General features: G+C 40.1%; 1 protein-coding gene across 4 annotated transcripts in view; it reads left to right on the top strand.

Annotated features, from left to right (window-relative positions):
• The window catches only part of phf20l1 (PHD finger protein 20 like 1), a 129,791-nt gene that overhangs the window by 78,371 nt on the left and 35,806 nt on the right, over positions 1-15,614 (top strand). For 3 of the 4 annotated variants that reach the window (XM_043687889.1, XM_043687886.1, XM_043687887.1), the window contains 4 exons: positions 7,804-8,065; positions 10,366-10,439; positions 10,892-10,942; positions 11,993-12,088. In XM_043687889.1, coding sequence (XP_043543824.1) covers positions 7,804-8,065; positions 10,366-10,439; positions 10,892-10,942; positions 11,993-12,088 — 483 coding nt within the window. The remainder of the gene's footprint in view (positions 1-7,803; positions 8,066-10,365; positions 10,440-10,891; positions 10,943-11,992; positions 12,089-15,614) is intronic. The other variant, XM_043687888.1, reaches the window with a different exon arrangement.

The following is a 15,614-nucleotide window of genomic DNA, read 5'->3' as shown; positions in this document are numbered from 1 at the left end:
CCTGAGATGTTCTCTGAAACAAATGCTATAACCAGACTACAAGGAAGCATTGTATTACTGAAGCTGCTGTCTTTTGTATGAGACATGGATGTTAGAAACCTCTTGCCACCATTCCTGTTTTACGTACTGCCCGAGCCGAGCTGTCCAGTATGACAGAGGCAAACAGAGCAATGTTTTTCTGCCGATGTCCAGAGCACAAGCTAGAAATATTCAGTGTTCATTAAAATATTTAATTATCCATCTTAAAGCTTTCTTTAGGAAACTATATTCTCAAAAACAAGGTCCAAGTATTCTGCAGGTGATTCAGTACATGAGGTCTACTTTTGTGTCTAACCTTGCACTCTCCACAGCTGGCTCTCTTCCCATACTCAAGGGGAACACATTGTTTTGCAATGAGTGTGCGCCGGCAGTCATAAAAAACATTCTGAAAGAAAGATGGGATTATATCCTTCTTTTCTATATTCTATCTCTGGATGTGGGCATCAATACCATTTGTTACTTATTCCTAATTGCTCTTGAACTGGATGGCTTGCTAGGCAATTTTGGAGGGCATTTAAGGGTCTGGAGTCACATGTAGGCTATTCAAGATAAGGGTGGCAGATTTTCTGCCCCATAGGACATTAACGAGACATCTAGCAATGACTGCATTGGTGCTTGTACAATTTTAGGGGGTGCTCTCATTGCTCATGGACTTGAAGTGCCTATAACGTCACTGCTAGTGATACTACAAGTGACTGCTTGTAACTTACTAATATACAAGTGACTGCTAATCATAACATGAAGATTGTCAGAATCATTACAAATTGGACAATCAGGGAACATCAGTCAGTACACCATGCAGTGTGGTATTCTTAAGAAGAAACAAATGGATCTGACCATCAGTCTGCTCAATGCTGCACTTAAGAGCAGAGCAAAGTGACAACTACAGCACCAAGTGTGTGTGGGTGGGTGGGCACCAGTATCTGGTTCCAGACCCATATTGATAGTGTTAATGGTGCAGAGGGGGCAGTGTTTTTGTGGTTTTCACTTCAACACAAATCAGAGTCAATGTGAACTAAACATGAGTCAACAGACACACATCAAATAAGAATTCAAGTTTTACTTGAACTAAATGCTACAACAATGAGACTTCTTACAGAAGTACAAGTGATTTTCCTGGGGTTGGGGAGTCCAGAACTAGAGGGCATAGAGTCATAGAGATGTACAGCATGGAAACAGACCCTTCAGTTCAACCCATCTTTGCGACCAGATATCCCAACCCAATCTAGTCCCACCTGCCAGCACCTGGCCCATATCCCTCCAAACCCTTCCTATTCATATACCCATCCAAATGCCTCTTAAATGTTTCAATTGTACCAGCGTCCACTACTTCCTCTGGCAGCTCATTCCATGCATGTACCATCTTCTGTGAGAAAAAGTTGCCCCTTAGGTCTCTCTCATATCTTTCCCCTCTCGCCCTAAACCTATGCCACCTAGTTCTGGACTCCCCAACCCCAGGGAAAAGATTTTGTCTATTTACCCTACCCATCCCCCTCATAATTTTGTAAACCTCTAGAAGGTCACCCCTCAGCCTCCGATGCTCCAGGGAAAACAGCCCTAGCTTGTTCAGCCTCTCCTGACAGCTCAAATCCTCCAACCCTGGCAACATCCTTGTAAGTCTTTTCTGAACCCTTTCAAGTTTCACAACATCTTTCCAATAGGAAGGAGACCAGAATTGAATTCAATATTCCAACAGTGGCCTAACCAATGTCCTGTACCACTGCAATATGACCTCCCAACTCCTGTACTCAATCCTCTTATCAATAAAAGAAAGCATACCAAACGCCGCCTTCACTATCCTATCTACCTGCGACTCCACTTTCAAGGAGCTATGAACCTGCACTCCAAGGTCTCTTTGTTCAGCAACATTCCCTAGGACCTTGCCATTAAGTGTATAAGTTCTGTGAAGATTTGCTTTCCCAAAATGCAGCACCTTACATTTATCTGAATTAAACTCCATCTGCCACTTCTCAGCCCAATGACCCATCTGGTCCAGATCCTGTTGTAATCTGAGGTAATCCTCTTGCTGTCCACTACAACTCCAATTTTGGTGTTATATGCAAACTTACTAACTGTACCTCTTATGCTCACATCCAAATCATTTATGTAAATGACAAAAAGTAGAGGACCCAGCACCGATCCTTGTGGCACTCCACTGGTCACAACAGCCCTCCACCCTCTGTCTCCTACCTTTGAACCAGTTCTGTATCCAAATGGCTAGTTCTCCCTGTATTCCATGAGATCTTACCTTGCTAACCAGTCTCCCAGAGGGAACCTTGTTGAACGCCTTACTGAAGTCCATATAGATCACATCTACTGCTCTGCCCTCATCAATCCTCTTTGTTACTACTTCAATCAAGCTTGTGAGACATGATTTCCCATGCACAAAGCCATGTTGACTATCCCTAATCAGTCTTTGCTTTTCCAAATACATGTACGTCTTGTACCTCAGGATTCCCTCCAACAACGTGCCCACCACGGATGTCAGGCTCACTGGTCTGTAGTTCCCTGGCTTGTCCTTACCACCCTTCTTAAACAGTGGCACCACATTAGCCAACCTCTGGTCTTCCAGCACCTCACCTGTGACTATCGATGATACAAATATCTCATCAAGTGGCCCAGCAATCACTTCTCTAGCTTCCCACAGAGTTCCAGGGTACACCTGATCAGGTCCCGGGTATTTGTCCACCTTTATGCGTTCCATGACATCCAGCACTTCCTCCTCTATAATATGGACATTTTGCAAGGTGTCACCATCTATTCCCTACAGTCTATATCTTCCACACTCTCTTCCACATTAAATACTGATGCTAAATACTCGTTTAGTATCTTCCCCCATTTTCTGTTGTTTCACACAAAATCTGCCTTGCTGATCTTTGAGGGGCCCTATTTTCTCCCTCGTTACCCTTTTGTCCTTAATGTATTTGTAAAAACCCTTTGGATTCTCCTTAATTCTATTTGCCAAAGCTATCTCATGTCCCCCTTTTGCCCTCCTGATTTCCCTCTTAAGTATACTCCTACTGCCTTTATACTCTTCTAAGGATTCACTTGATCTATCCTGCCTATACATTACATAAGCTTCTTTCTTTTTCTGAAGCAAACCCTCAATTTCTTTAGTCATCCAGCATTCCCTATACCGACCAGCATTTTTCTTTCACCCTAACAGGAATGTACTTTCCGAATTCTCGTTATCTCATTTCTGAAGGCTTCCCATTTTCCAGCCGTCCCTTTACCAGTGAACATCTGCCTCCAATCAGCTTTCAAAAGTTCTTGCCTAATACCGTCAAAATTGGCCTTTCTCCAATTTAGAACTTCAGCTTTTAGATCTGGTCTATCCTTTTCCGTCACCAATTAAATCTAATAGAATTATGGTCGCTGGTCCCAAAGTGCTCGGTTTAGGGTGAGAGGGGAAAGATATGAGAGGTGGGACCAGATTGGGTTGGGATATCTGGTCGGCATGGACAGGTTGGACCGAAGGGTCTGTTTCCATGCTGTACATCTCTGATTCTTTAGAATCTCTAAGTTTGAAACTTTGTTCGCCCATTCGTATGTATCCCCATAAGACAATAAGATAATGGAGCAAAATTAGGCAACTCAGCCTGTCACATTTGTTCCATTATTTAATCATGGTTGATTTGTTTCTCGACCCCATTCTGCTGCCTTCTCCTAACCCCTGATCCCCTTACCAATCAAGAATCCTTCTGAGGAAGAGTCACCAGACCCAAAGCATTAACTCTAATTTATCTTCACAAACACTGCCAGACCTGTTGAATGTTTCCAGCAACTTCTGTTTTTGTTTTTGATTTACAACATCTGCATTTCTTCTTGTTTTTAAGAACCTATCTACCTCTGTCTTAAATACTCTCAATGATTTGACCTCCACAGCCCTCTGTGACAACTGAATCCACAGATTAATTACCATCTGGCTGAAGAAACTCCTCCTCATCTCCGTTTTAAAGGGGTGTCCCTTAAATCTGGGGCTGTACCCTTGAGTCCTAGTTTCTCCTACTGATGGCGACATCTTCTCCACGTCCACCTTATCCAGCTCCCTCGGTATTCTGTAAGTGGCAATCAAATTCCCCACCTCATCCTTCTAAGCACCATCAAGTACAGACCCAGAGTCCTCAATTGCTCCTCATATGACAACCCCTTCATCCTTGGGATCATTTATGCAAACCTCTTCTGGACTCCCTTCAGGACCAGTACATCCTTCCTTAGATATGGGGTCCAAAAAGGCTCATATTATTCCAGTTGAGTTCTGACCAAAGCATTATTCAGCCCTTAGCAGTACATCTCTGCTGTTGTATTCTAGCCCTCTTGAAATGTCTGCTCATGTTGCATTTGCCGCCTTAACTACTAAATGAACCTGTATATTAATCTCCAGAGACTCCAGCATCTATTAACTGATTGCCTTCTGCCTCCAGCTCTCACCTGTATCTGGCACCCTACCCTTTTACTTCATTTCCATTGGTATTGCTTACAGTCAAGGTTCATTTGGATCGATTTTTATTATTTAAGAAAATTACAATTAATCCCTTTACAATTGAGAAATTCTTAAGTGTTTGCCAAAAATTCTTTAAAACAATTACTGATCTCACAGACATTTTAAATGCAAATTTTTCTTACTGTACTACGTCCGGGTCAAAGAACATCATACCTGGAAATCCATGAATAGGTGGGTGATGCCTGCCCCATTTGATGAAGTTTAGCCCATGTCCAATTAACTCTCTCCTTATTTGATATAACTTTTGGTTTTAAAAAAACGTTAATTGGTATAATGTGGTGCAATAAATCCTACTACATTTAAGACTATGAATGCAAATTATTTTTTCCGTAATGTGACTCAAAACCAAATTTTTAAATTAAAATTTTAATATTTTTCTAACTGAAAAATGTGGGAAAGAAAAGACAAATTACAGTGTGCTTGAGAGGAACAAATACATTTGGAATTATAGCTTTCAACATTCTCAGCCACTGGGGATTTCCCTTATGCAATTTGAGTCTGTTATAGATGAATTGCTTTAGGTTGTTTGCTAAAATTATGAACTGTTCCATTATGATATGACTGATGTTCACATGGTAGGAGCCATATTAAATGTGCCTGGGTCATTTTTGCTGAGTCATTCCTGTGTTCCTAAGCATTTGCCATCAAGAAGCATCTTTGATCTTTGTGAAAAATGTAACAGTGTGTTATAACTACAGTTATAGTTGCTAGAAGCAGATTATTAACAAAACAGGTAGGTAGATGCAAATGATGATTACATAAAAGGGCCCCAATTGTACTATTCAACTGTTCCTTAAATAATTCCAGTGTATACAAAAGTGAAAATGTTCATTTGAAAAGTGGAGGTCAGTTAGCTCAATTGGATCGATTGATAGATTTTGATGCTGAATGGTGAAAACAGTATGGGTACGATCCCCAGACAAGCTGTCGTTGTTCCCAAGAGTTATGTCTCCTTGTCTTGCTCCTCAGGGTGCCCCTCAGACCATATAACCACTCGTTACAGAATGATGCCTATATTCCTTTATGAACTATAGCTTATTACCAATACAAACATTGTAATCCATAGTAAAATAAAGTACATCTGATCTCATCTTATTTGACTGTGTTTCTGAAAGCCTGTCCCTAATTTTCAACTTTTTAGGTTTTAGGTTAACTGTAATAAGTGTGGGTGGGTGGCCAGAAATAAGCTTAGAATTATTGTCTTGCCATGAAGCATTGTATAAAGTAAAAGGGTGTGACTTCCTGATGTGTTCAAAAACTATAATTGTTAACATGTCTGTAAAATCAAGTTTGCATCACATGACTCAAGACTTATTAACTCAACAGCATTAAGATTCCTAGGGACTAGGTGTATAATATGGGTAAAGCAGAAGGCTGCAAATTCTGTTTTATTCTGAAATTATCTTTTAGCACTGTTAAGAAAACCAGTAAACACACATGATGTATATTTTATCTGAAATTTATATGGTAGCTTATGTCCACTAATCCAATTAATTGGCGATTTGCAGAACTAGCTAATAATGTTACTGTCCTGCATTGTGGAGCTTCAGTCAAATATGCCATTTGCTAAAACCTAATATCCTAAATAGGGTCAATCTATGCTTTCAAACAGAACACTGGTATAAATATGCCTTATCTGTGCTTCTGTTCACTGGGACTTCAGTTGAGTGAATGTTGATCTTTTTGTTTAGTAAATGCACCCAAGAAAATGCTTGCAATAGATTTTGACCTTCCAAAATTGGGTTGCCCAGAGGTGTAAACCATTGTTCACCCTGGTGAAACAGCATTATTGCAAGTTACCTGTGCTATCTTATTCCAATAGCCTCATGGATGTAAGCCACGCTCAGTATAATGTTAAAGAATGCAGATTTGATCCTCAGTCTAATCTACTTGATCTCGGCTGGACACTCATTTAAATAAACATCACAAATAACTTCCCCGTCCCTTAACTTCATCCTTCCCAAGCTTTCATGCTATGTTATCCAATTGACTATGGGAAAGTGTGGTTATGTGGGTATTAGGTGAGGCATGGAATTATGCCACGGTTCATGTATGTATTTGTGTGAGAATTCACAAACCTCAGAGTAAAAGATGGGGAAGTGTAGATAATGTGCCATTGCTATATTAAAGCCTAAATGGAAGGAGAGGTATTGAAAATCATAAATCTGTCACATAAGGTGCATTAAAGATCCTTTAAAGGTGCATTGTACAATCACAATTTGTTCCAATTGTTTCCGTCGTGTGAAAGCTTTCAAGTAGAATTTTCCTCCTCCTCTCCTCTCACTCCTCTCTCTCTCTCTCCATCTCACTCCTGCAAAAAAAAGGCTTAGTCACTACAGCTGCAATTTTTGGCCACATCTTCAAGTGGCTATATGAACAAGAATAGGGAATGTAAATTTTGTAAATCACAGCATCTATTCCTGAAGTTAGATAAGTTTCTCTTCTGGAAACCTGTAGTGGAGCTGATCTGGAATAAGTGTAATTGGAATAATCTGAGGTGTTCCGATGGAAATAAAAGCCCATTTTTTAAAGTTTTAAGAAAGTGACAAACGTAAGGTAAATTGATATTGCTCTATCATTAAAAAGGATGATAACAGACTACCTTTCATCTTTGGGGTATGGGCTTGAATCCCACCCAGACTCTTATTAAAGTCCCATCTAGTGCTTGGCAGTCTTTGGAGAAAAGAGTTACAGTGTCAGTGCATTCCCTGTGGAGCCAGGAACACTACGAACATACATGTAAACATGCAAAATGTGAACAGAAGTAGACCATTTGGCCCCTCGCATCTGCACAGCCATTCAATAAGATCATGGTTGATCTGTTAACGACCTTTAACTTGGTATGAAATGGTAATGCATTCACATAAGACCACAGATGGTTGACATTGAAAAGCATGAGACAAGCATTGGTATTCTGGCTGTTACTCTGAGTTGTTAGGTGGATAAGAAAGGCAAAGCTGTTATGTATCTTTGCAGTGTCTGATATAGGAATGCTTAATATTGAACTGAAGGTTGTCCTATTGCTAGCAGAAGGTGTTTAGATAATCCAGCCCCATATCTGTTAATACTTGTCTGGAAATAAAGTATGCAAGAATGATCTAGGGTGACCACTTTACCTTGCTTAGGAGAGGTCATATTGCGAAAAATGGGAAATCGTGCATTCTTTTTATCCTTATTGCTTATTATCCTTTGTTTCCTGTACTCGATAGCAAAAGACTGTGCTTTATATTTTACAATGGTACTCTATTCTAATTCCCTAGCACCACCTTCCAATCTCTTGGCCTTGCAGCTGGAACTGCCTCTTGATATAAGTCACAAACCCTCCAAAGTCTGCAAGAAGAAGCAATCGTCTGTGTCACTCGGCTCTGAGGGGACCAACAACCAACCCAAACCCTCTGTGAAGGAGAAGAGCGTAGAAACTGTGCATGAGAAGATACTTAAGAAATGTATCGACAGAGACAGAAATGCAGAAGTTGGTAAAAACCATTTCTGTTATTCCATAGAAGCAGGAACAGATATACGGTGATTAGCCTTGTTCACAACAATTCTCTAGGCTCATAGACATTTACAGCACTGAAGGAAGCCATTTGGCCCATGGTGTCCATGCTGGTCAACAAAGATACTATATACTAATCTTATTTCCCAACTATAGCCCTGAATGTTGTGGCAATGCAAGTGAATATCTAAATACTGTTGAAATATTTTGAGAGTTTCTAACTCCATCACACTTTCAGGCAGAGAGTTCCAGGCTCCAGTTACCAGCTGGGTGAAAATATTACTTAATTCCACTGTTAGAATTCTTAACTGAAATCTGTGGCCCTTGGTTAAGTGAGTGCCTTATTCACCCTATCTATGACCCTAACAAGTCTGAAATACCTCTATCAGGTCCCATCTAATCCTATGATGCTCCAAATCCAACCTTTTCAATCTTTCTTCAAAGCTCAGATCCTCTAATACAGGCAGCATCCTAGTAAATCACCTCTCCACTCTTTCTAATGCAATTGCCGCCTTCTTATAATGCGGTGACCACGACTGCGTGAATACTCCAGTTGTGGCCTAATTAAAGCATTCTGTCCTTCCAGCATGATGTCCCTGTTCTGCTATTCTATGCCTCAGCTAATAAAGTATCCCATATACCATCTTAACTACATTATTCACCTGCCCTGCCTGCATTCAGGGATTTGTGAATATACACATCAATATCCCCTTATGTTCCATTTACCAATCCTCTGCCTGGCTGATCAGTCCATTGATATCCTCCCATGGTTTATAGCTTTCATCCTCACCATTAATCACCCTATCAAATTTTTTGTCATCTACGATTTCTCATTCATTCTCCCTACATTTAAGTCCAAATTATTAAGTTACACCATAAACATCAAAGAATCCAGCATTGAGCCCAGTGTTAACTCACTGGAAGCTAACTTCCAATTACAGAAACATTCCTCTCCATCAAATTCTACTTCCTGCCTTTAAGCTAATTTTGCATCCAGTGTTCCACTCCACATTGAATTGTATGGGCTCTTACTTTTTTGACCAGTCTGCCATAAGGGACCTTACCAAAATCCTTGCTAAAGTCCATGCAGACCAATTAAATGTATTACTTACTTCAACATTCATAATGACCACTTCAAATAAGTCGATCAAATTTTGGCAAAAATGACTTTACCTTAACATATTCATGCTGATTATTCCGTGTCCCTCCAAGTGCAGATATATTCTGTCCCTCTGTTCTTTCCGAAACTTCCCTTAAACTGAGGTTGGATTAACTGACCTGTAATTTCCTGGTTTATCCCTTCCTCTCATTCCACGAGTTCTGCTTAAGGTTGGTACAACTTCCCCTCCCACTTCAAAAGTTGTCAGAAACTAGTATTATTGTAGTAAATGTTTGATTGGAATTTGATTTTCATGTACAAATTTATTTCTAGTATCGCAAATCGGCAATAGTGACCGCTCTCATTTTTGAAACACAACTGACGTGGATAAATTTTGCCTCAGAATCTGGAAGCCAAATTAAGTCTTTAGCAATCTGAGAGAAAATGTTTAGGGCCTCCTAGTCATGCATAAACAAGTTCTCAATATAACAAGTAAAAGCACAGCATTGCAGATGCTGTGGAGATCTGAAATAAAAGCAGAAATTGAGCAGGTCTTGCAGTATCTGTACAAAAGAAGTCATATTGGGTCAATGTTAACTGTGTTTCTCTTGACAAATCTGCCAGATCTGAGTCTCTCCAGCACTTTTATGCTGTAATTCCAAATATCATTGGTATATTGTTAATAACCATCACACTCAAGTAACTTTGTGCTGACATTCAGAGGATGGGTGGGGAGAGGGGGGGAGTTGTTGGTCGGTGAAGGGGTAGAATCACTCCTCTTAATTTTTCAAAGGCAGTCTATGGTTGGCCCTTGGTGCTGTTGCTTCTGATCCAAAATGTTAAACAGCTGGGGTGGAATAATTAAATGGACCAGAATATATGTAAATGATGCATACTTTGTGACAGGTTTTTAGACTATTCACTGCCACGAAAACTAAGAACATAAAATTGTGCATGATATTGGCTGGACTGCACATGAACTGAGGGAGCAAATGCGACACAACGCTCAAAATTTTAAAGTGTTAATCCTGAGAAGATTCATATTTTTTCTTTTCTTTGTGGGAGATTTGAAAACCCAAGTGAGATTTTACCTCATTCATGGGGCATGCTTTCTGAACTTGCAGTTTAGTTATTGAAGTTAGACATGTGTTCAGCAACATCCTGGTACTTTAGGCTTATTTCCAGTTTACATTTTCTTAATGTAATTTTCCATTTTATCTTCTAAAGGGCCATCTTCGGAGCACAGTTTCGAGGGAGTCAGCAGCACTCCGGTACTTTACCCAAGTGGCCATTCCTCATGGGTGAGCGTCGGCAGTGAGCGTTGGCAGACTCTGCTTGAGGGGGTTCGTACCATTGAGCACAACCTGTACTTGCCCAACAAGTGCACAATTCTATTTCCAGCAGGAATACGGGATTGCAGCCATGAGCAGCAATCACACCTGCAATTTATTTTCTACCTTTTCCCCTCCCTAGTCAACAATTACTAAAACTAATTGTCGCATTCTTTCTGTCACCATAGCAAAGTATAAAAAAGGACTAGGCATAGTAATGAGTTTGAACATCCTTATTTCCATGGGTCAGCATCAGACTGATGGAATTTTTTTACATGAATACTTAGTCAAAGGGAAATAAAATAGAATTACATTGGTCGTTATTTAAATGGTAACATCTTTGCAAGTGTGTATCTGTAGATATTTGGCAATGTTGAAGATTTGCTTGGAGGCGGAAATTAAACTGTCAATGCTTCCAACAGGAATGAAAAGTGAAAAGAAAATGAAGTATGAAGAGAAGAACTCATTGCCTGGTATGAAGCAAGTTGGCTTGGTATGAAAATGTCTACAAGGCTTCCCTGGTGTCTCTAGAACTCGGGGACACAGTTTCAGAATGCAGTGTCATAGAATCCTATAGCACGAAAGAGGCCCTTTGGTCCATCAAGTCTGTGCCAACTTATCTTAAGTAATCCCACTTCCAGCACTTGGCTCGTAGCCTTGAATGTTATGGCATATCTAGTGCTCACCCAAATACTTTTAAAAAGTTGTGGGTGACAAGCATTTCCTCAAATCCCTATTGATGCTGCCTTTCACCTTAAAATTATGCCTCCTCAATATTGTCCTTTCACTAAGGAGAACAGCTGCTTCCTATTCACTCTGGTCATGTTGCTCATAATCTTGTATGCCTCAGTCAGGCACCTTCTCAGCTTTTCCTACTCTAAAGAAAACAATCCAAGTCTATGTAGCCTCTTATCATAACTAGAGTACTCTACCCCAGGCAGCATCCTGATGAATCTCCTCAGTAGCTCCTCCAGCGCAATCACATCCTTCCTTTACTGTGATGACCAGAACTGCACACAGTTCTTCAGCTGTAGCCTAACCAAATTCTGTACAGCTCCAGCATGACCTCCCTGCTGTTATAATCTGTGATATGATTGATAAAAGCAAGTGTCCCATATGCTGCCTTAACCACCTTATTAACCTGTCCTGCTACCTTAAGGGATCTGTGGACAAGCATGTCATGATCCCTTTGTTTCTCTAAGTGTTCTACCATTTATTGAGTGCTCCTTGTTACTACTTCCAAAACTTATCACCACTCGCATTTCAGGGTTAAATTTCATCTAATGTCCATATGAAATTGATCGATTTAGGGCTAAGGTAAGAAAATTCTTCATCCAAGTGGTAGTAAACCTGTGGAATTCTCTACCACAGAAGTCTGTGGAGGCCAAGTCCCTGAGTATAGCTGTGAATAATGCTACATGTTTGGAAGGTGGATACTGGCAGAATTAATATCGTAAATTATATCCTATTTTAATCAGGCTGAACAGCTGTTGAGAAAATGATTCTTTTCCTTGTTTCTAAAGGTAAAAAGAAGGAGAGGTGTAAGGAGAAGAAAGGCAAGGAGCACGTTAAACTAAAACAGAAGAAAAAGAAAAAAAAGAAAAAGAAATCCAAGTATGGTGAGCGGAGCTGACATGAGCTTGTATTGTTAGAACAAAGACTTACCTTAAGTTTGCGCATTTACTAAGGTAAAATGCCTCAAGTCATATCACTAAAGTGTAACTGGATGCAAAATTGAAACTGAGTTAAAGAAAAAGATAATACACTGAATAACTAAAAGCTTATTCAGTGCACTGAATTTGAAATGTGGTAAAGGATGAGAGAGGCAAGTGGAGAAACAAAGATTTCAGGAGAGAATTCTGAAGCTTGGGGTTAAACAGCTAATGGATATCTGTCAGTGGTGAAGTGGAAGGAGTGAAGGAGTTTTTTGCTTTTGAATTTTATTTTGATTGCAATACAGAAGACATCTCCAAAAAATCAGGATTGACTGCATGGAGTAATTGGGGAGAATGTTGTAGAATTACATGTGGCATTTGGTGCCAAACTCAACCTTTTCTAAGGTTATAATAAATTCCATTCTGGTAGCAAGCTGAGGGAATCTGAAATTAAATGAACTGAGGCCATGCTCCAAACCAATAACACATTTGGAGTTCTTAGAAAAGCTAGCTGTATTTTCCTTCATTTCATTACCTGTACTAGTCACCGTAATAGTCCTCTCAGTAAGATTCGTAGTTCTGCTACTACTTGCCTTAGAGCAATCATTTGGATGTCTGGTGCTGGAAATGATAGGGAGAAAAACAAATGTGACTTGTCTTTCTGACTATAAGCAAAGTACGTATAAAACAGTGTTGGAATAGTGAATATCTCATTTTACTGAATATGTAGTCCTTCATTGTGATCTCAGACTTTAAGGACCAATTATGTGACTTGCAACAAGTATGTGTATCTTCAAGGTACAATAACTCAAAAAGAACAGTCAGTCAACTATGGCTAAGGAATTAAGTTCAGCATTGTATCAGCTTAAAAGAAAAGGCTTGTGAAGGTGCCAGAAATAGCAGTAAATCTGAGGATTGGAAGGCTTGTAGAATACAGCAAGAGGATACCGAGAAACTGATAAGGAAAGGGAGAATAAAATATGAATGCAAACTATCAAATAAAAACATACTTGTAAAAAGTTCTATAGGTATATATTAATGGAAATGTTTAGCTAAGATGCATATGGATCCTTTACAGGCAGCATTAGGAGGACTTAAAACAGGGAATGGAGAAATGACAAAGAAGCTAAATTATACTTTGTATATGTTTTCACTGAAGATGATACAAGAAATCTTGCAAAGAAATCCTCATGGCTAGGCAAAATAAGTTGACGGAAATTAGTATTGCTAAGAAGGTCATAACTGGAGAAATTGGTGAGGCTGAAAATTGATAAATATCTAGAATCTGATATTGGAGAATGTGATCATTGTGAGATTTCTTCAAAAATTCTGTAGATTTTGGATTGGAAATTAGAAAATGTCACCTTGTAATGTAAGAAGGGAGTGAGAGTGAAGAAAAGGAACACCAGACCTGTTGCCTTTGCGTTGGTCATCATAGAATCCCTACAGTGTGAAAATAGGCCATTTGGCCCAACAAGTCCATACTGACCCTCTGAAGAGTATCCTGCCCAGACTCATTCCCCTTCGTTATTACTTCACATTTCCCCTGACAAATACACCTCACCTACACATCCCTGAACACTATGGGCATTTTAGCATGGCCAATTCACCTAACCCCCACATCTTTGGACTGTGGGAAAAAACCCACACAGACATGGGGAGAATGTGCAAACTCCATAGTCTCCCAAGGCAGCACTATTAACCACTGAGCCACCCCATTTGTAGTGGGTAAAAATGTTAGAACCTATTATAAAGGCTGAGATAAATAGATATTTGGATCGTGATGATCTGATTGGGAATAGTCAGCATGGATTTATGAGTAGAAAATTGTGTTTGAAAACTTGTTGAAGCTTTTTCAAGATGTTACTAACAAAATTTATAAGGAGAGCAAATAGATGTAGTATACTTAGATTTCAGAAAGATGTTCCCATGGAAGGCTGATTAGATGCATTAAGGCATGTGGGATAGGAGGTAACATACTGGCATGGGTTAATGATTGGCTAACACACAGAATACTGAGAGGAGGAATAAATGGGTTAACCTCACATCGGTAGGTTGTGAGTAATGAGGGACCACAAAGATCAGTAATTGGGTTCCAGCAATTCACAGCTGGGGACCAAATGTAATATTTCCAAATTTGCAGATGATACAAAGCTAAGTATGAATGCGTGTTGTAAGTAATATATATAATGGTTTCAAGAGAATTTGGACAGGCTTTAGTGTATGGGTAAGAACATGTCAGATGGAAAAATGTGAGGTTTTCTACTTTCATAGGAGGATCAGATGTGCAGAGTATTTCTTAAATGGTAACAGTTTGGAAAGTCCAGATGCACAAAGAGACCTAGCTGGTCTTGTAGATAAGATATTGATGGCTAATATGCAGGTGTGGCAAGCTCTTGCTTATTGCAAGAGGTTCTGAGCACAGGGGTAGTGAAGTCTTGCTTCAGTTGTATAGGAGCTTGGTTAGACCGCATCCAGAATACTACCTGCAATTTTGGTCTCCCTCCCTCAGGAAAGATATTATTGTCATAGGAGTGCAACTAAGATTCACCGTACGTGATCCTGGGATGGTGGGACTGTCCTTTGAGGAGTAATTGGACAAACTGAGTGTATATTCTCTCAGGTTTTGAAGGATGAGAGGGGATCTCATTAAAACTTAAATACTTAAAGGGATTAACAGGATAACAGGGAAGATGTTTCCTCTTGTTGGGGAATCAAGAACCGGGGACACAGTTTAAAAATAGGAGGCCGTCACTTAGGTCTGAGGTGAGAATTTTTTGTTTTACTCACGGTTGCAAATTTTTGAAATTCACTAACACAGGCAGCATGGAAGCTTAGTCTTTGAGTATGTTGAAGGTAAAGGTTGATAACCTGTAAGCTATCAGTAATCCGAAAGTTATGGGGATGACATGGTTAAATGGCATTGAAGTGTTGTTTAGCCAGCCATGGCCTCATTGAACAGCAGGACAGACTAAATGGGCAGAATGGTCTTCTCCTATTCCTATGTTCCTACAGTGTACTTAAACAGTATATATTATCTGGAGTTCTTAATTTGTAAATGGAAGGATGCATCTACTCACTTACATGGATGCATCCTTCCTTACTTGAGCACAAAAAGAACCTGATGAAAAATTAGCTGCTCTGCCGCCTCCATCAATAGGCATAAAATTGAAACATCGCCAAAGCTGTGGTGAGTAGGAGAGGCTCACACTCCGTGAGGCTTTTCTTTTGTTATTAGGCAAAGAAAGATAGCATGAAAAAATGTGTTGCTGGAAAAGCGCAGCAGGTCAGGCAGCATCCAAGGAGCAGGAGAATCGACGTTTCGGGCATAAGCCCTTCTTCAGGAATGAGGAGGGTGTGCCAAGCAGGCTAAGATAAAAGGTACGGAAGAGGGTCTTGGGTGAGGGGCGGTGGGAATGCGATAGGTGGAAGGAGGTTAAGGTGAGGGTGATAGGCCGGAGAGGGGGTGGGGGCGGAGAGGTCGGGAAGA

The sequence above is a fragment of the Chiloscyllium plagiosum genome, chromosome 4 (assembly GCF_004010195.1).
Source record: "Chiloscyllium plagiosum isolate BGI_BamShark_2017 chromosome 4, ASM401019v2, whole genome shotgun sequence".
In the NCBI taxonomy this organism is placed as follows: Eukaryota; Metazoa; Chordata; class Chondrichthyes; order Orectolobiformes; family Hemiscylliidae; genus Chiloscyllium; species Chiloscyllium plagiosum.
Note: the sequence above shows the minus strand (reverse complement) of the source record. Positions and strands in the feature narration are given on the sequence as shown.